The following is a 22543-nucleotide window of genomic DNA, read 5'->3' as shown; positions in this document are numbered from 1 at the left end:
GTGTTTCCTGCCAACGGAGGTATTATCTCTGGGGTTCCGGATGTACAACGGGCCTAATTCAGACCTGACTGCAGGGCAAGTTTGTTCTTAAACCTACGTGTACTGCAGGTGGCGCGCCGAGAGGGAGGAGGAATGGGTACTCTTTATCTAGGTCTGGGTCTGCTGGAGGGTCCCGGGTCCCGTTCCACACTCCCACGTTGGCAGTTATACCTCTTTCACACCAGCCAAATTTCCTGGGTTGGGCCAAAATCCCGGCAAAAATTGCCAGGTTTTCAACCCTGCTGTGGAGCAGGGTTGTTCCCAGGTTCAACCTGGGGACCTGGCTGGTGTGAAAGGGCTAGGGGGTACTTACCCGCATTGATGGTCCTCGTGTGCTGTCAGGCCGGAGATCGACACAGGCGCCGGGCGCAAATGACAGGACAGCGGTGGATGAAGATGATGCAGCTCTCCGGCACTCTCACTGCCACCGGAGAGCTGCGTCATCTGCACCCGCCATCTGACCTGTCATCTGCGCTCGCCGCCTGTGTGGATCCCCGGCTGGCACCGAGGAACAGCAACCGGGGTAAGTACATCCCGCCGTCTGCCCACTTCCTCCTGCCTACCTTCTTCCCGCCCCCTTCACACACCAGAAAATGAAGGAACTTTTCTGGTGTGAAAGGGGCCAACCCGGGAATGGCCCGGCATGATCCCTGGGCCATATTCCCTGGGTGGGTCCCTGCATTTTTGGGTGTGAAAGGGGTATAAGTGAGAGAGGACAAGCTGGAGCTGCTGCAGCAAGGCTTTTCTCCCCAGCTCAGCACATGCTGTTCAGTGCTGTGTGCTGAGCTGGGGAGAGAGACAGCGGCAGCCTGTCCTCTCTCCCTGTGTGCAACCACCCACACCTCGCTCAAAAAAACCCCTCAAATATCGTGTTTCTTCATAGCGGTGTGACCACGCCCCCTTCTCCATTTTACTGGGGCCCGGATGACCTGTCGGCGCCCCTGGGGGCAGATGTAACATGTGCAGAGAGTGTTAGATTCGGATGGATTGTTTTGAAACTGAATTTTAAATTGCAGTGTACAAATAAAGCAGCCAGTATTTACCCTGCACAGAAACAAAATGACCCACTGGTTAGTTCTCTACTTTGCAAGCCATGTAGCTCTGTGAGCTTCTAGCTATGCCCCCAGCCCCTCTGGCTGCGTGAATAGACGCCCGGCAGAGAGGGTGGACTACCGGCTGACAGGGGGACTCCCAACTCCCAAATACCGGGACGTTCCCGCAGAAAGTGGGACAGTTAGGACGTATGTTTTATCTATCATTTTCTAGGATTAAATAGAACGCAAATGAGAATGTAATTGGTTGCTATGGGCAACATCACCTCTTTACATTTATACATTTATAGAAGCTTTAGTAAATTTAGCCATTTTTTTTTTAAAGAAAACAAACAAAAATTGTATCCAGGATGATCCATTGTCTATAGAAGAAGACTATAAAACTCAGAAATGAACAATTGAGCGGCAGGATAGAAGGAACTGCCCCACTGCATGCAGTCCGCTTTGTTTCTCCGATGGAAGTGATATTTCAGAACCAGCGGATCTACATTTGGCAGCAATCATCCCATTCACTTCTAGTGATAAAAATGGAGAATATTGTTTTAAGGTTTTTTTTATGTTTAATAGAAACCTGAAATCTTCTGGGCTTCACAGTGTGACATTATTATAGTCAGGCATTTTAAATTGTCACAAAGATGTGCAGTGATTTACAGTTATATAAAAACAACAAAGGGTTTTCCACAGTCCCTTTTAAATTGTGTGATTGTTCTGAAACAGAATTGCTTGTTTCTCTTTCCTCTTCATTGATCACGACGCGTTGATTTAAATCAAGTACGTCCACAGTCGCCCCGCTATCCTCGCCAGCTGTAGATGAGCACATGTGATATGTCACATGATGTGTGAATTCTTCATGGCGCTAAAGTCCGGAAAATGAACACGAGCAGATTATTAGGCCACTTGGGAAACGGGAGTGAAAATGATCATGCGATAAGCAGAGGAGGTGTGTCACTGGTGTTGTGTGGGTGTGGCCATTGCAATATGGGCGTGTACACCTCTTACATGATTAGCACCGATGTCTTTATAATCATCCCTCATTTTTGAGCAAACAGAAATACAATTTTAATTTGCCCGACTGATTAGCCTACTGGGGGCCTGTCACCATCATGCTGTTATAATGATGGCGTCTATTTTTATATGATGGCCCGGGGTTGAAGTCCCCCCCAGTGATAATCTGACCCTGACCTTGGTGATGGTAGTTGTAGAGGGCAGTGGCCTCACTACAAGGGTACGGGCTACAACCGGTTGTCATTCTCTGAGAGGGTGTCACTAAAATGCCGGCTCCCCCACAGAAACAGGAGCCAGAGGCTGCAGTGTGACATCATCCTGCAGAACTCAGCTACTGTCACATAGAAGGAGCAGGTACTGTACTAGTCTGTGACTGGGCGAGTCCCCGGTGCAATGCAATCTGTGTTTCCAGAAAGGCCATGCCCAGTGATGCCTCTGACGGAGTAATCAGTTGGTGCTCAAGCCGATTCTAAACCAATTCCTCTTGGCAGCCCCGCACACACACACAGTGAAGGTTGGCATGTTGTGGTTTCAGCCAATATCAGTTTACTAGAGACGATAGAAATCAATTAAAAATGTGGCACAAATTGCCTCATAACTCCATACATTAGCTGTTCCCACAATTGGTAGGCCGGGTAAGTTTTTCAGTAAATACAGTAGCTGCCTGTTACATAGAATGCATATGAAATGCTGTTATACAACAGAGAAATGGAGGCCCGGGAGTCTTTACCGAGCCAAGTGGTTACTACTCAGACCTATAGGACCTCTCATGCCATCATATGCATAGCTACCAATGGAAAAAAAAAGAGGTTACAAAGTACTTTATTGCTATAGGGCCAGATGTATCAAGCTTCAAAAAGCGATAAAACGGAGAGTGATCAACAACCAGCCAATCAGCTCCTACCTGACATTTTTCAAACCCAGCCTGAAACATGGCAGGTAGGAGCGGATTGGTTGGTTGTTTATCACTCACAGCCAGGCATGAACCCTGCAGACCATCTAGGACTGTCTCACATGTACAGATCACCTGACGCTGGCTGGGTGGAGCATTAGATGAACCCTGACCACTCAGGGCCGGTATCACCAAGGCTGCCGAGGCCGGCACAGTTGTCCCAGGCATATTTCATTGTTATATCGCTGCAATTAATGTGCTCATCTCTAGCGTTTAGTAACTAGACCCTAGGGATATAACTGCGGGTTTTCAGATGTGGAGATGTTACCCTTAGCAACCAATAAGATTCTACTTATCATTTATTTAGAACCTTCTAGAAGATAATAGCCAGCATCTGATTGGTTGCTCTAAAATCTCGTAGTTTAATAAATACATCCCCTAAATTCCAAAGGGTATAGTTCATAGGGTCGATCCAATGAAGGTTGGCATACATTGGGTCAACAACCTAAGGTTGACGGGGCTTATGTCGACTAGGGTTACCACATCATTCCTCTAATTCTGGACTCACATTAATTACACATGTTCTGTGGCTGGCTGACTACAAGATTCCATTTAAAGGGGTGAGGTGGTAATCCTAAGGTCGACAGGGTTGGTAGGTCGACATATGCATTAGTTCGACAATGGGAAGGTAGACCGCCAAAAGGTTGACATCAGTTTTTCACATTTTTTTTGTACAGGATGTCATCATAGTCATCATGGACACCGTCTAAGTGTACCGCATCCCCTCGCCATGATTCGGTCATGGTGCATCTCTGCGCTCGGCTCGCTATTATTTTCTCCCACCACGCCGTAGTGGATGGTAAGTTATGACATACCGCCCGTCGGCACATGTCAGCTAAAAAAAAAAAAAGTGAAATACTCATGTCGACATTTTGACTTAATGTTTGTGTTGACCTTCCAACCCTTCCGTGTCGGCCTATTTCAGGTGACAACCTAAGCGCTGTTGACCGTCAGTGGTCAACCTAATGTACGTCGACCTAGCGACCGTATCTCATTCCAAATAGCACAAAGCAATACAGACCAATCAAAACCAACAGGAGAAAAAGGAAGAGGATAATAAAACTACAACAGATAAAACACGATTTTGCTGGAAATACAAAGAACAAATGGAGATTTCACGTCCATGAATGCAACTTCCCGTCCCATCTGTTGCAGCACCCCCCGGGTCACATCAGTCCCTGTCTGTCACTGTCCGTCCTGGCCGGTGCCCACACACAAGGACCAGACGACATAAACACCATGCCAGAATATCACAAGTTTCCATGAGAATAATCATAACATCTTAATCTAGTAAACCGACTTCCCGCCACCACTACGCAGAGACCGTATTCCGCATTTAGCGTCTGTTGCCGTTTTGGGCTTGAAATACACCTAATATAGCGATAAGAGAAACGGACAGAAATAGAATTGAAGGCCTGGCTTTTTGCTTGATTACGTTTGTGGATGTTCATGCTCAGCAAGGGCCAAAGAGAGACAAAGATTTTTCATTTCTTTTCCCAAAGTCATTGAAGCCTGTAACCAGACCTGACTGAGAGTTCCATTTGTGTACAATCTTTAACCCCTTCATAGGCCTCTTAAAGGAATGCCCAGGTTCTCTAGGGTTATGGTTATTGGATGTGTGCACTGTATGGAACGTATGATCGAACTGTCGGATTTAGAAGCGGAGCTAGATTTTATTTTTTCCTGTTTTGATTTGTTTGTTTTCTTGTGCTTTTTTTTTTGTCAGTTTTATTCTTTAACAAGTGTCGCCTTTCGCAGGGGCTATCCTATTGCCAGTATTTCTAAATTGGAAGCGGAACCTGACACTGCTAGATCCAGGTTACACTGAATTTATAAGTGCTGACAGTCAGGTCTGACATCGTTATTCCCTGCAGCTTTCTAGGTTTCTATCAGTCAAGGAAATCCCTGAAGATATTTTGGATTTCCTTTTATTTGTGGACGTGCAGGGACCGCTTTAAAATACACACAGTATAGTACTGGACAAAAAACGTGCTGCGCTGCAGGTAGGGCAGATGTAACGGGCAGAGAGATTTTAGAAGAGTCATAAATGTAATTGCTTCCCTTGCAAGGGGGAACATAGGCCCTTATTCTGGTCCATACGCAGATAGTCTGCATTCGCATGGGGACCGATGGTTTTTTTAGTGCGCGTGTGCATACGCAGTGTGCGTGCACCCATGACGACCCATCATAGCAGGCGGAGGGCAGAGAGGGCCGAGGGGTCCGCCTCCCCCCCTCTCGTTAAGGTGGTCAGGTCCCCCGCAATCCCCCCCCAGCTTCCTGCAATTCCCCCATTGTCATTGTGGCCTCACCCCCTGCTGTTCAATGCTTGAAGTACCATCATTGCAATGCGGGGCATGGCCACGATGACACAATAGGAATGTCCATGCCCCCACATTCAACGTTTGAGCCCCACCCACTTTGCAGCACGTCCGATGGCTGTGTCCTCTTCTTCGTATGGCTGGCTGCCCTTTTTCCGTGGAAGGCAGCATAAAAGTATGGATGGCCTATCATCTGTCACACCTGAGATGTCGCTCCTGATTGGCTGGAAGTCTGTTTGTACTTTTTTGCTGATGGAGGAGATGGATCTGGAAAGATAGTATTCCTATCACTAACAGTTAAGTGCCTTCATTAATATATACATAAAGAATGACAAATATCTGTTTAGCCAATGTCTTGTATGTTTTGAATGGAAATTGGACATATCCACAACATCTTTCTCCGCACTAGCTTCTCAGCAGTGGCGTAAGTTTGTCCCAGTTGCCCGGAGGCAAGATGAATATTGGTGCCCCCCCTTAACACAGACACACACAAAACGTTATTCAAAATATATATATAGTCTGTTATGAAATATATATTATATACTGTATATATATACAGAAAGAGAAGGAGAACACATATATATTTCAGAACTCAGCCACAGAAGCGATTTTGATGGCTTTCAATTAATGGATTTAAACTGGCAATGGTGTAGAGGTGCCCCCTTGAGTGCAGAAGCCCGGCGGCAGATGACTCCATTGCCTCCCAGAGTTCTGCCTCTGCTTCTCAGTTATGGGGATACTACAAACGAAAAAGAACATTTACTAAGGATCAATTTCCTCCAATGACTACTGAAATGTCATTCCTCTTTCCAAAGGTATTTACTAATATTAATTTATAGGCACAGGTCCTGTTTCTTAACTCTGTGACAACCTTGCAGTTTAGTTTTTATGTTTGTTTCTTTCCACTGGCCTGGTCATTATCCTATGGATTTCATCATCCACATTAGCAAACCTACACGAACACCTCTAAACTCATCATACTTGCTTCCTTCTACGTTCCCTCCCAGTGGTAATTCTCTCTCTACCTGATCCTAGGGTTACTATTTCCAGCTACTCAAATTCTGCCGACCCACTTTCTGACCACAGCCTTCTTTCCTTCTGATTTACCTTGCTTCTTTCATCCCCTAAGCGGAGTACATATACCAACATCAACACCAAAATAGCCTTGACTCAACCCTCTTTTCAAATCAGTACTTATGGATGGTGCCAAATAAATATCCAAACCTGCATCCAAAGGATGTATAAGGTTTCTTAGTATTATGTCTCTCTACTTTAGAGCCTTAATATCCTCCTGGTCAAACACCCATAGCAAGTTATCCTCCACATAATGCTCAAAGGTAAAACCAAACTTACCGGTATGTGCCAAAAAAAAATCTCTTGTAAGATCTTCTGTATGACCTTGAGCTCATCTTCCCATCCCCAGTTCTTTATCTTCTATTACTGATTACAAGGTTTTCACTTCACTCTCCCTTAATCTGTTCCCTAGTGTATGCCTGCACCCTCAAGGCTGATATTATAATCTCTGTTGCGGTCCTAGACTGCGGTTCTGCTGTCATCATTTACTCTGCTCTCAGCTTCCCGCAAACACCAAGTTACCACGATTGCTGCTTCTTCTAAAGCATTACTAGAACGTGCCCCTTTCTCACTCTGGACATTACTACACTACATATCTATGCACTTATGTCACCCCTTGACTGCTACAACCCCCTACTTTATGGTCTTTGCATCAACCATCGTTCTCTCTTGCAGTACTTCATCTACTGCAATACTCCGAACACTGTCATATCTTATAGAAATTAAACCAAGCCTTGTCTACAAGGTCCTGACCCAACTCCTCCCCTTCATCACAAGTTACACTTTGCTTTGCTCTTCTTTACTATACCATTGCCTCCTGGTCGGCTTGACAAGCCTCAACCTTTAATCTTTCAAGTAGTCTCTCTCAAAACCCTGCTCTTCAGTACGGCTTATCCTATTTACACCTGGAACCCTAAGGAGTGCAGTCCAACTTCCACTCATGTTTCACCAGTCCCCGTTATCTCTACACTACACTATCCCTCTGCACTGTCAAGTCGGTACTTATGTAATATCTGGGCTCCTGTTTTTCTTATGAGACCGTGTCCCCTCGCGGGGCTCGCTGCGCTCACCACGCTTCGGGCACGGTGGCTCGCTGCGCTCGCCACACTATATAAAATCAACTCCATGCGTAGTTGGATAGTAGGGGTATGAAAAAATGGGGTGCATTTAACACGGGAGCCCAGATAATACATAAGTACCGTCAAGTCTTATGACCTATTTCTGCTCATGTTCTCACCTACTTTATCAAGCACTTTGGTGGCGCCTTCAAAAATATATTCTGGATATGAAGGGGGAAATTTACTAAAGGAAATTTGTAAAAAATAGGAGTATTTGTATCCAGAAATACACTTATTTTTGACATTTACTATCCCGAAAATACGGCAATTCGTATTCGTATTGATAGCACATTTCAAAAATGAGTGTATTTCTGGATACATATACACCTATTTTTTTTACAAATTTCCTTTAGTAAATTTCCCCCGATGTGTACACTTGGATTTCAGGCTTATTTCCGAGATGCAGTCAATTTCCCGGCGGTCGGAATCCCGACGCCAGAATCCCGAAACTTTCTCCCTCCATGGGTGTCCACGACACCCATAGAGGGAGAATAAATTAGCGTGCCGAGCGCAGCAAGGCACCAGGCCCGCTGCGTGGCGAGCGCAGCAAACCCGCAAGGGGGGGGGCGCTCCACGTCCCCCCCTTGTCGGGATTTCGGCGGTCGGGATTCCAGCGTCGGGATTTTGAACGCCGAGATTCCATATTGAATCCCTTATTTCCAGCATATGCCTATTCTCTGCATACACATTGTTATGTATTTACAGATAAGCTTTCACTATTTTATTTAAGGGTACTCTTTCTATGCTGTGCCACAAAAAACCATCCACCCAATATCAGAATTTACTTTTAGGTAGACAATGTTTTGATATAATATGTCATAAATAAACCATGAGATACTTGAGTTACTCAAACAACTTATACCATTTGCATACATTTTTATCTATTCAATGAATTCACAGTAAATAGAATCTCAGCTGGGTTCTTTGTCTGGTTCCCGCTTGTGTGTGCATTCATTAATGAGTCAGCATTCCGTGGATTATGGTGATAGAGTTACTTCATTATGCATCAGATCATATGGAGAATCCTGTAACTGAAATTACGGCATTAGGGATTTTTTCCCTATTATGAAAGTAGAAGCTTTGTAGGGTTTTTTTTTATATCTGCTGAAAACAAAGATGAATTCAATTAAAGCTACCGTAGAAGTAAATCCCTGTATAGGGTGCACATTTGCACCTGGATACACCATGTTACACATCATTTCCATATCTCCCCTACGGGAGAAGCCTGGAGAGGAGATGCTGGTCACTTTGGGGTAGGTGGTCGAACATCATTAGGCCCTGCCCCCATGACAAAATACAGAGATTTGCAGATCCACATCAACAGTGGCGGATTGGCCTGTCAGGAAACCGAGCCATTTCCTGGTGGGCCGGCCCCAAACTCACTAAAACCGGACCTCCGCGCTCCCCCTGGGCTGGCTGGGCACTTGGGCAGTGGTGGTGGTGGTGAAGGAGGCTGCAGAGACCTAACTGCTCATGGACAGGTTGCACTGCAAGAGATCATCCACCGGTGTCACAGACTCATTTCTGATGCGGCTATACCTGGTACGTTGAAGGCTCCCAGCAAATGTTCTCCCTCTGGAGCTAGTAGGTGAGACGCCCCCCCCCCCCCCCCCCACGTTCAACCCCCACATACACCGCCGACAATACCCCCCCGGGCTGCTGCACGATTATTCCCGGCCAGGATTCAAGTCCCAATACACCCCTGCACATCAGAGATAAAATGAAGTGGTTTTTGTCATTTAAACCTGCCCCCCCCCCCCCAATATACCGACGAGATTTCCAAGGATATTCTACTTGCAATACTAAAAAGCAAACAGGATTCGGGAGATCCACCTAAATATCCAAGGGTGTGGGAGACTACCCAATAAATCTGGAGCCTCCCTAAACTTCCAGACAAGTACAGTATGATTTTACTATTAATGGGATGCAAATGCACTTCTGCCTGATTTATTAGTATATAAATTATGTTTTAGGACCTTATTCAGAGATGAACAGAAATCTGATATTTACTAAAAACGGTAATATTTAATGATATGCGCAGAAGCTGCACTACGCGTACACAGATCAGGTCCTGAGAGTCCCTTGCAGTGCCCTAAAAGCTGCGGCATGATTGACATGCTTCTGGCACTTTGGGGCAGTGATGGGTACATGTCATGGTACATGTACAGACATGTCATCAGTGCGTCGTCTTTTTACCTAATACACCTGCTGGGACTTTTGCAATCATGCATCGCTCAGCTGCTCTGGCGACTTTGATAAATAGTTTGAAAGAAGCTTTCTGCAGCCAAGTAGATTCTTCATTATGTAGTGCTCTTATTAAATAGACCCCAATATTAACAAAAAGGTACAGGTAAAAGAGTCCTGCTTACAAGTTTAAGCTGACCATTCACTTATCCCATTTGGCCACTTTTCACCCGATTCCGACGGACTGGGCCAAGAAATCAGGTGAAAAGTGGCCAAATCGGATGCGTTTGACATTTGAACAAATCCGATGCATGGTCCCATGTGCATTGGATCGGAGTCAGAGATTGGACCTGCTTGCAGCTCTGACCTCTGACACAGGAAGTCTCCCAGCAGCGGGGAATGGGATGACATGTGATATATTGTATCCAATCCTGCACTTCCAGGGTGGTTCAATGGAACTGCTAAGTGACTTCTCCTTCCAAGAAGTCATTGGGGTGGATCCAGTCTATTATTCTACTCACACAGGAATACAGAATACAGGAAGTGAGCAATACTTAAGATTCAATCATAAGATATCTACTAGATGTCCAATCAGCTGAGACCAGCTGATCGTAGAATTAGTCGGACAAACCATTTTGAACACTCTCCAAGTTTAGAGGACCGGAGGGTTAAGAACACAATCGTACGTATTGGGCAAATGGTGGAGGTCCCTTGGCATACAGTAGACACCACATCTGCTTGTGAGGAGGAGGGACTCAGATAAATGTAATAGGCCGGGGGAAATCTACAAATTATCCCTGCCTCCCACCTGCTGCTTATTATAACGATCTGAGGCTCTGTCATCTTTCTACATTTTGGCTAAGAGGTTTTAAAACTCTGTGTGAAATAAAGTCTGATCAAAATGGGGAAAAAAAAATGTTACTGTACAAAATGGAAGAAGCGACAAATGCGAAAGAAAAACACATAATTAACTGTCAAGTGTCAGCTTCTGAATAGTCTGCCAGGGAACAGAACATGTCTTCGGAACACAAAGGAATCTCTCAGAGAGTGAATATTGTCAGATTGAATCCAACTCTACCAGCACAGGATCCTTATCTCTATCTAAAACGAATCAAAACTCAAACACAAAGCTGTCTTACATTAAATAAAACTCGAGTGTTCAGTCATAACAAATCTTACTGACAGGTTCCCGTAGAAGAGACCCCCCCCCCCCCCACGCACACACACACACACACACACACACACACACACAGTTCCTCTAAACTATGCTTTGATAAAATTCAATTGATATAATAAAATCAGGCTTTATATGGTCGTAGCATGATCAAATCCCTTGCAATAATATTACTAATAAAACGGTATATTAAGGAATACTTTGGGCCTGGTTCAATACTGCTTGCTAAGAAGCGGTCATTCGCTGCTCAGCGAGTGTCTTAATGCTGGCCACCAGCCGGCACAACACCCACCCACGCCGCCGAATCCCCTTGGTCACATATGAGGGAATGTATGCGATCTCCTCGCAACTGGCCGTAGAGGAGAGATATCAATTGATGGTCACCAACCGTCGAATGATTTCTCTCCCCTTCAAAAATAAAAATCAGTCTAAACGGTCTTTTACTGTATCTCCGTCGGAGATCGCCGATGAGGGGGCGGGTGCTGGCGTCATGTGATGTTAGCTGCCTGCCTGCGTTCCCAGGGGAACACCTGGCGTATTCATGGGGATGCCTATAAAACCCTACTCCGGGCCGGTCTCCACCCCCTGCTCGCCCCCTTCCCTCCCCTACCAGTGCGAATGCCTCAGCGACTGTGATACTCGCCGAAGGCGTTCGCACAAGAGGGCACACGCAGACCCCCCACCTTCAAAAGTGGGGACGAATTTAGCACAAATGCAAGCAACAGTGCTGCACTGCTGGTGGGGCAGATGTAACATGTGCAGAGAGAGTTACATTTGGGTTGGATGTGTTCAAACCGTATTCTAAATTACAGTGTCAAAATAAAGCTACATGCAAAAGCAGGCACTATTTACCCTGCACATAAAAAACTACCGTATATACTCAAGTATAAGCCGACCCGAATATAAGCCGAGGCACCTAATTTTACAACAAAAAAACTGGGAAAACTTATTGACTCAAGTGGGACCCTCACTCGAGTATAAGCCGAGGGGGGCTTTTTCAGAATACAAAATAGCCTGAAAAAGTAGGCTTATACTCGAGTATATATGGTATATAACCCCAATCTAAATCTCTATGCACGTTACATCTGCCCCAACTGCAGTGCAACCAGGTTTTGCCCAGTTGTTTGATTTTCCTGCTTTACTTACAAACCTGAATCAGGCCCCTATTGCTTAAAGGGTAATGGCAACAGATATTTCCAGGGAAAATCCACATACCAGCAATGGTTTATATTTATTTCAACATTGGTACTTTATTATTTACATTGTTTTTGTTCCTTCTCCTTTGCAATGTACTCTAGTGCATCGTTATAGTTCTAACTCTTGTTGTGCTTCTCCAGAGTATATTGTATTGGGGTGAAGTACTGTCTTTTAGCCTACAGATGTCACTGTTGTAACTGCAGTCAACAGAAAACATTGACCCGTCTCAAATATCTTCAAATAAACTGGCTGGACCTCTACCCATTAGGTGGTCATATTTTGGTCTGATAGTCATTTCAACCCCAGTTGTTACTACTAGTTTGACGGTTAATTGCCTTGAGCTGTGAGGTATCTTTCTTTCTTTTTCTTTTATCTTGTTCTTTTTCTTATATTCTTTCTCTCTATTTCTATCTTTTTCATTTTTACCCAGTTTTATATGTGGTGGAATATGTGGCAGGACTTGATTTTACGCCACCAGAGTACACTGGCAAAAGTTATAGGACTCAAAATGTTGTGTTAAATTTTTATAGATACAATCCCAATATTTGATGTTCTATCTACTGATTAGATGTTTTTACATTTTGGCAGGTATTCAATGTGGCCGGCGAGGGGGTTAAACAGCGAGGATTGCAGAAAACCAGCGATTCTCGCTGTTTAACCCCCGCGCTGGCCGATCGCTCAATTCAATGTTCTGGGGAAATCCTCGCTATCACAGGACGGCGAGAATTCCCCAAAACAGCAAGACCCGTGGCTAATGCAGAAAACTGGCTGTATTTAGCCGCGAGTCTCTCTGCTTCTGGAGCCGCATATGCCAATTCCCCCTCGCTCCAAAAATGGAGCGAGGGGAAATTGGCGTATGAGGGGGGTGCGTTGAATACTGACAGGGTGAGTGGTGACAGCGAGCAGGAAGCTCTGCTCGCTGTCACCGCTCGCCAACAGCATTGAATACCTGCCTTTGTGTTGCTATGTACGTTGTTTTATGTTCAGTAATGTTTAACGTCTCTTGTAATAATACTGAATAATTGATTAAATAAAATTAGCAACAAAAAAAAAAATTGAATTCAAATTCAAAAACATTGATGACAAAGATCTACCATGTCCAGTTTCACATATTCCATGGAAGCGATTGGGAAAGAAAGGAAGACAATACTTACAACCATATTATTCAAGGACACCCAGCAATCACTTGGGAATTCCTGAAGAAGAGGAACCAGAAACTGCAGGCAGCCATCCCAGTGGCATAGAAGCAGCATCATCCCAATGAGGTTGAAGATCCTCACCACAGCACTGGCAAGGTCGTAGGTCATGTGGAAAATCTGTAAAAGAAAAAGTAAGAAAACTTCAAAAAGGTGTTGGGTTGAAAACCCTGCAAGACTCCATTATAAACCCGCCTCCCTGTCAGCCCGTCATAATGCAATGAGTCTGGCCGTCACTATGGCATCTGCTGAGAATGTCCCTCCAAAAATGGCCACTGCCTTGGAGGAGACAAATATTGCACAGATGGATAGATGCCAGAGGTAGCGTATATTGCTATCTTGAAGCTGTGGATATCAGGTAGCGATATGTAATCATTGCCCCTGAAAAATATATATTTACACTGGCAATGAGCATGTAACCCACCAGTAACATGCAAAAAAACCACTGGTAATGGATAATAAACCTCTGGAAAAAAAGCATGATATCCCTGGTTACTACCATGTAACATAAAACCTCTAGCAACGAGCATATCATCCCTGGAAGTGAGCATGAAACCTTTGTCAGTGAGCATGACACCACTGGCATAAATACGAAGCAAATATTCTTATACTATAGAATGCCATATAATATAGAGATGGCTGTAGGCTAGGGTGCCTGTTTATTTTTAAATAAAGTAATTTTTGTGTATCATCTTTATGAGAGCCCTGTACTGGCCCCTCCCACTAAGCTACAATCATGACATCACCTCTAGAGGGGAGGGTCATTGGCTCTAAGAAGTAGACTCTTGGATGCCCTGGGTGACTCTACAGTAGTGCTTCTGCCTTTAAAGGTTGGTTTAAAGTAACATACAAGGAGTGGGGGCTGGGGGGCAGGGTGGCACATGCCCCCCCGGGCCAGTATATACTGGCTGGGGCTGGGCCGGCTGTGTGCATCTTGCACACCCCTGCTGCCACAACAGTCGCCGCCTCCGGGTCCAGCCGTACAGACAGCCTTCTGGAAGCCGACGTCCCCTCCAAAAATGTCCGCCGCCTTGGAGGAGACAGACACTAGAGGTACTGCCATACCTCTAGTGTCTGTCAGTGCAGCCAGCATCGGGTGTGAGCAGCAGGACGTGTCACATGCTTTAGCTGAGGTGAGGACTATCCCGGAGGAGCCCAATGAGTGGCACACAACTTGCGGCTTCCAACAGGTCAGCTTTGCGGCCATGGTGGTGGTTCCCGGCTGTAATGTCCTCTCCCTGCAGTGGGCCAGTCAAAATATTTTTTTGTTTTGGTCTCTTGCAAATACCAAAGGCTGCATTAACGTATGCATCGCTTTTATTTGTCTTTGGTCTATTAAATGTAAAATATTTAATTTGCTGCATTAGTTTTGCAGAAATAAATGTGGGCATTCTTATGTCTGAGATATATAACAATATTCTTGCAAGCCAAAGCGAAACAATTATCCCAACCCCTGGCAATGAACAATATACCTCTGACAGTGAGCATGTAGGTAAGCAGCAGTTATGTGGTATAAAATGTAAAGGAGCCCATAGACGCTGCGTTGTGTCCGGCTCCGTTTTGTACTATGCGATGCGCGCTCCCGCGCATCACATAGTACGGTACAAAAAATATGTGCTGCACATACTTTTTGTACTAGGTACACATCGTATCAGATCGCAGTGCATGCACAAGGGATGCGATCCGATACAATGTGTGCTGTTTAAGCACACAACGGATCCGATTAACGGACCGTGTATGGGCTGCTCAATAGGCATTATTATGTTTAACGGGCATTACGGTTTGGGCTTTATGTGTAATGGGCATTATGGTGTGTGGCATTATGTTTATTGGGCATTACGGTGTGTGGCATTATGTGTAATTGGCATTACGGTGTATGGCATTATGTGTAATGGGCATTATGGTGTTGGCTTTATGTGTAATGGGCATTATGGTGTGTGGCATTATGTGTAATGGGCATTACGGTGCTGGCATTATGTGTAATGGGCATTAGGGTAGTTCAGAACTAAGGTGGGGGATTAAGGTGGTTCGGCTGGGGTGGGGGGGGGGTAGTGGGTTAGGCTGTAGGTAGGGACATGCCTAAAAGGTGTTGGGATCCTGACCATTTGGATGTTGATACCATTAATAGATATCTATTTTGCATGGTTTCCCCCCCCCCCCCCCCAACCTCCAAAAGAGTTCTGGAAATCTCCTGGAACAAACCAGTAACGAGTTAAAATGCACAAGCATTTATCTCTATGCAGGGGACATGTACTGGGTGCTTTTGCATACAGCAAATATATACTGGGCACATTTTTTTTATAATGTAGTTTAGAATTAAACTAGGACACATATGCCAACAATAAATCACTATGCACATTTTACATCTGCCCCACCGGCCATGCAACATGATTTTACCCAGGTGCACCCTGCTCCTTATATTGTTCCTTTTTCCATTTGCTCCTAATGCTGCACCGGGCCCACCCGTCTGTGCAGACACAGCTACATAACCACGTAGCACTGTAGAGTCATCTTTCCAGCTTCATATCTGACCCTTCGTTCCATCTGCAGCTAAAATTGACAATGTTTTTATTTTTATAAATATCTCAAATACCCAAGATACCACCGACGTAAAGACGCTCTTTATCTTGTAGCTGCTACTAAATCCTCGTAATACCTTTTATCTCAAATGACTGGAGCTTTATGGAACATCTGTAACTGTAAAGTATAATAAAATGTAAATTGTTGCAACATAAAAATCATCTAATGCCATCATCTGCTCTGGTACAAGAGATGTAAAGCAAGGTTATCCTATCTATCCTTTGTTCTGCTATATGGGATCATTTGAGAGGAGCGGGGAAGCATTAAAGATAATCTATAACTATTTAGATAAATCTCTCTTTACATTTCTATGAGGCTGATTCAGAAATGGAGAGTTTTGCACAGCAGCTGCGTGTTTGGATGCAGCTGCTGTGTGAAAATATGCCTGTGGGAGGAGCCTAAAGGGAGAAGAGGCCTCCTGTTTGCATATGGGATCTGAATGCTGAGTGGAAGATGCAGCATCAGATTACCATCAGCTACATAATTTAGCATAAGCTTACTCTGAAAAGCTGCCTCCTGCGCCCATCTGAGGCCAGTACACTGGCCGTGCCACTTACAGTTAACAGGGCTGACCCTGGTGTGGTGTGGGGGCACTAAAAGATACTGAAAAGTAGGAGACCAGCACATGGGCAGATCTTTAAACATGAGCATAAACCATCGTATTTACAGACATCTACTTCTACATAGAGTAAATGCCCAGATTTGGCCTAAGGACCTATTTATCATTCATAACTCTGCCCTTAAAACATGTGGAAACAGCTGTTCCACTAGAATGTAACAAACTATAAAGTTTCCACAGAATGAATCAAACTATTGTTTCACTAAAATAATACAAACTATTGTTTCACTAGTGTATCAAACTATTGTTCCACTGAAATGTATCAAACTATTGTTAATTAGAAAGTAAACTACAGTATTGTTTCACTAGAATGTAACAAACTATTGTTTCATTAGAATGTAACAAACTATTGTTTCACTAGAATGAAACAAATTATTGTTTCACTAGAGGGTATCAAACTATTGTTTCAATAGAACATATCAAACTATTGTTCCATTGGAAAATAACAAACTTTTGTTTCACTAGATTTTAACAAAACTATTGTTTTACCAGAATGCAACAAACTATTGTTTTACTAGAATGTAACAAACTATTGTTTCACTAGAATGTAACAAACTATTGTTTCACTAGAGGGTATCAAACTATTGTTTCACTAGAACGAAACAAACTATTGTTTCACTAGATTTTAACAAAACTATTGTTTTACCAGAATGCAACAAACTATTGTTTTACTAGAATGTAACAAACTATTGTTTCACTAGAATGTAACAAACTATTGTTTCACTAGATGGTATCAAACTATTGTTTCAATAGAACATATCAAACTATTGTTTCACTAGAATTTAACAAAACTATTGTTTTACTAAAATTAAAGACTATTGTTTCACTAGAAAGTAAAAACTACTGTTTCACATGATGACTTACAATGTAGCCCACTTTATAAACAATGTGTTAAGAATATAAGCTATTACAATAAAGTCCATCTCATGTTTCATCACAAAATGCTGGCCAGGAGGGAGAGCAGAATAATACTTTAATACAGTACTATAAAGGAATGAGGCGTCATGGTGTTAGTGTCCAGAACACTGTGGAATAGTCTAAACATAGACAGGCACCCTCTCTGCAGGTGAGACTATATTGAAGCTGGGATGATGCTGTGGATTCTAGCTATTATCTTCTAGAAGGTGCTAAATAAATAAGTAGACTCGGATTGGTTGCTATGGGCAACACCCCCATCTTCCATAGAACTCCCATCTTAGTAAATAAACCCCTCAGAGTAGATTACTAGAAGCTAGTAGACAAAGTAAGGTAGTGCATGACTGTATATAGCAGACTAGTAGTATGATCCATGCAAGAATGCACAATGATTTTGCAGAGGGTGGCAATGTACATGCACAAATATACTGGTAGAGACTGCACAAAATAAGTAGAGGTAAAGTCTACATATAGAGAAGGCTGCAAGGTACTGTAGGTAGGTGTAGGCATAGACTACATACAGGGAAGTACAGATTTAGGTATTATTAGCAGATACAATGGCCAAAGTACTGAAGAACACTGGTAAAACTAAAGCTGCCCATACACGCTGCGATTATTGCATGCGTTTTGTACTTTTAAAGTACAAAACGCATTGCATTTGCGATAATCGTACCGTGTACTTGCGGGGATGCGATGCGCGTCCCAGAAGGAACAATATTGTAAAGCACAAAAAGTATCTGCAGGCAGTAATTTTTGTGCTTTATTGCATCGCATCGCATCAGTACAGGAGTACATGCGATGCGATGTCCATTAGTACCTATTAACTTAAAAAAAAAAAAAAAAGTGGCTAAAATTGCATCTCATCGCACCCCAAAAAAGTACAGTACATCACATCGCATCCACTTCAAGTGCCAAAATCTCATGGCTGCTTGAAGAACAAAACGCACAGCACAGTGAAATCGGTGCGTGTATGGGCACCTTTAGAAAGGCTGAGCACCAATCAGAATGCTGGAACAACAGGAGAAATCAGCACATATATTGCAGATGAGCAGAAGAAATCAGCAAATATCTTGCAGATGAGCAGGAGAAATCAGCAAAGATCTTGCAGATGAGCACAGGTGCACTGATGCACAATGGAATACACATAGTAATAGCTGGATTTGAGGAGTCTGAGAACAAAGCTACAGACACAGAGACTAGAAGTTGAACTGGCAAAGCAAAGGTGCCTGGCAACGGTTTATAAAGGACACACTGCAACCAGGATTGGACACTGCAGTCACGTGAGAAGTAAGTTTCTGTGATTGGCTGTAATAATGTCAGCTGACCTCTTGCAAGATGGTGGCACCCATGCAGCTTGGACCACAAAAACAGTTTATTGAAGTTGAAACAAAAGGAGCATTCCAAAATCACTGGGTAGCGGAGACATGTTGGGCAGTGAATCGGCAACACCCGGTGATGTAAGAGGGTCTGGGAACCTTCTGTCTGATCATGGGACAGGGGCCTACATTTGCAAAGATTTTATAATATATGATTAGAAGCCATTGCTAGATTGAAATAAGAGGAAGCCTATAATTACAGTACTAATGTGACATTACACCAAGGTAATAACTTTATTGAAGTAAGCATCAAGGAATAAGCCTGAAGATCTACAGTCCTTTGATCACAAATCAGTTTGTCATTCCTGCACACAGACCACCTCCGGCGTTAATAGAACTCTGACTATATCAGTGACATACTGTAGCATTGCAAAGTAAAAATCGCAGAACACAACGTTCTTTGGACAAGGAAATAACCTTATAACATTCAGCAAGGAGATCGCCAAACTTGCTTTAGAAAAATAGCTCTTTATGCAAAATGTTTAATTTAGTGAAATACACTTTGACTTAAATGTCTCTTCCAGGATTCATCTGGGCAGGTTAGATTTAGCACATTGGGACTTAGAACAGTAATGAATCCAGCCCAGAGCGACACATCTCACTATAGAAATCAGGCACTTACTATGGGTCTAAGTGGACTGGGATAAGAACCATGGGCTGAAAAACAGCGTGCAATCTTTAATATGCATTAACATTTATTAGGGGGTACTCAGGAGTCGCTAAGAAATGACACTGTGTGCTTCATGTCCCCTATTTATTACATTACATATGTGCATACTAATCAACAAAGTGATTCTCGATTGAAATGACGTTGAAAAAAAAAACCTTAATTTTTTTTCTCTGTTACACCAAGGCTACATTAGGTGCTTAATGGATCTTGACAAAAGATATATAGACCTCAAAGTAAAATATACAGTATTTATTTATTAACAGTTTCTTATACAGTTTCTTATACTGTATAGCGCATACAGATTCCGCAGCGCTTTACAGAGAATATTTGAACATTCACATCAGTCCCTGCCCCAGTAGAGCTTACAATCTATATTCCCTACCACATATACATGCACACAAAGACTAGAATGTCTTTGTGTGCATGTACATGTGGTAGAGGATATAGATTGTAAGCTCTACTGGGGCAGGGACTGATGTGAATGTTCAAATACTCTCTGTAAAAGCACTGCGGAATATGTATGCGCTATATAGGATACTGTTAATAAATAAATACTGTATATTTTACTTAGAGGTCTATATATCTTTGTTAATTTGTTGGGAGCTAATTAACCTACCAGTATAATTTTTGGATTGTGGGAGGAAACCGGATTACCCGGAGGAAAACCACACAAGTACGGGGAGAATATACAAACCCTGCCATGGTGGGAATAGGACTCATGACCTCAGTCTGCTGTGAGGCAGTAATGCTACCCATTACACCAGGGATGGCCAAACCGGTCCTTGAGATCTACCCATGGTCCACATTTTCCACATCTCCTAGCTGCTGCACAGCTGCAGCCAATACTAACTGTCACATTTTCAAACATGCTGCATTCATTCCTACTATAGATCCACAGGTTGCCTGGAAAACATGCACCGTTGGTAGATCTTGAGGACAGGTTTGGCCATCCCTGCAATACACCATCCATATTGCCCAAAGTCTCTCTTCTGCACGGATCACTAGCTCCCATTCATACAGGACTTTCATTGGGCTGCTCCCATCCTATGGAATGCCCTTCCACGCACAATAAGACTCTCTACTATATACCAAACAATTAATCCAAACTGTCTCGAGGGCTCTTTTTTCCTGCTGCTGTTTAATCCAAATAGGAAAAATTCAATCCTATTATATTTCCCCAAAAAATCATCTAAAAAGCACACATAAGGATTGACCACAGCGCTGGGAAAAATAGCTTAAGAAATTTTGTTCGGGACGTGCAAGGTGGATTCTTCCAATCCGGATCACAAAAATATAACTGTCACGGATTTCTTTATAAAAACCAATAAACCAATAAAAATAGAAAAAATGAATGAAAAAATTGATTCACATATATGTAAAAAAAACAGTTCCTTGTTTCACAGAAATAAAAAAAAATAAGCTCACCGGACCTCCTGGGGGTATTCAGTTAACCTTTTAATCCACGGTTATATATTCCCATTATGGCAGGGCCACTGCCGCTTCTACACTGGTACGCTTCCTTAGGATGACACACTGCCACTGTGTCAATCCGTCAGGTTTTCCCTGTGTGTAGGGGTTTTGGAGTGGTAAAAAGGAGGGAAGGAGTCCTTCTGAGCAGGCGCGTGGGTTTTAAGATGATATTCCCCACACTACCCTCACGTCCAGAAACTGTCTGCGCCCACAGTCCTGTGGGGTTCACGGCAGAACGTTTTTAACAGCCGTGGTGCTCAAAACAGTAATGACTCAGTTCTCCGGCTCAAAGATCTGTCAGAGCCGCCTGTGCCGCTGATGTCACTCAGGAATAAATATCGGCTCCGGCACTGTTCCCCGTGTGTACGGTGGCTATCTTCTACAAGCTCCGGCCTCCAGCTGCTCACCAACTAGTTTCTACCTGTAAAAGGTCTTCCGCAAGGTGTTGAAGACACTCAACTAGCCTCCAAACTTCCAAGCATTCCGTGAAAACTCACCTCAATTACAGTAAAGAAAAAAAACTTTGACCTTTTATTTTGGTCAGAGATAACACCTCATTTTCTCCTGAAAGTTCCACAATCTGAATGGACCATCCAATTTACTGCCCCATTCCAGTCCTCTACTCCATATTTATTCCAACCATCCTCACCCTGAGCTCTAGAACTCTATTTTCCTTAACTATTCTTCTGAATAACATAAATGCAAATACATTTAAAATGAAATCCTGAGACGATATAGGTTAATAATAATAATATAATATTTCACTAGCGCTAACAATGGTGTTCTGAAACCATAATTTAGTATTAATTATGGTATTTTGATAGGCAATCCTTCTTTCTCAATAATGAGCTATGACTGACATGAAGTGCCACATACATGAAGTTTATTACAAAATATAAATATTTCAGTGTTCTGTAGGTATAATAAATCCTCGAATGGCTATAGGGCCTTATTCTAGTTCACTCTTTCTGACAAAATCTTTCTTAGATGGACAAAACCATGTGCACTGCAGGTGGGGCAGATGTTACTTGTGAAGAGGGAATTAGATTTGGGTGGGGTTTTACTTCAAAGTGAGATCTATATTGCAGTGTAAAAATAAAGCAGTCAGTATTTACCCTGCACAGAAACTAAATAACTCACCCAAATCTAATTCTCTCTACACATATTACATCTGCCCCCCTGCAGTGCACATGGTTTTGTCCTTCTAAGAAGGATTTTGTCAGAAAGAGTGAACTAGAATAAGGCCCATATTTTCCATAGATTTGCTTCACAATGAACCATTGTTTATGAACCAATCATCCAGGTCGAGTGTTGTTGTGCTTTGTATGTGCAAAGTACCGATGTTTGGTCTTTATCGATGTTACTTTGAGCATGCACAGGACTGGTTCTGAGTGTTCTCATCCTGCAACATGGGATGCACCACAGTCTAATGCCGTTGGGGGCCTAGAGGGGGCAGCGATGCAATCCTTTTGTAAAACGGTCATGTCGGGTGAGGGAAGAGGCCATGGATCTCCATCGTTGCCCAGAGATTTCCTGGCGACTTACGTGTCCCCATGGGTGCCGCAAACCACACGATGGTACGGCAGAAGATCCAATATTACGGC

At 43.4% G+C, this 22543-nt stretch overlaps 1 protein-coding gene across 1 annotated transcript in view; it reads right to left on the bottom strand.

Annotated features, from left to right (window-relative positions):
* Window positions 1–22543, bottom strand: part of HCN1 (hyperpolarization activated cyclic nucleotide gated potassium channel 1) — a 436596-nt gene that overhangs the window by 128501 nt on the left and 285552 nt on the right. The window contains exon 3 of the mRNA XM_083153907.1: window positions 13268–13429. Coding sequence (XP_083010033.1) covers window positions 13268–13429 — 162 coding nt within the window. The remainder of the gene's footprint in view (window positions 1–13267; window positions 13430–22543) is intronic.

This window comes from Crinia signifera, chromosome 1 (assembly GCF_055691185.1).
Source record: "Crinia signifera chromosome 1, ASM5569118v1, whole genome shotgun sequence".
Classification (NCBI taxonomy): domain Eukaryota; kingdom Metazoa; phylum Chordata; class Amphibia; order Anura; family Myobatrachidae; genus Crinia; species Crinia signifera.
This window is presented reverse-complemented; position numbering and strand designations above follow the sequence as displayed.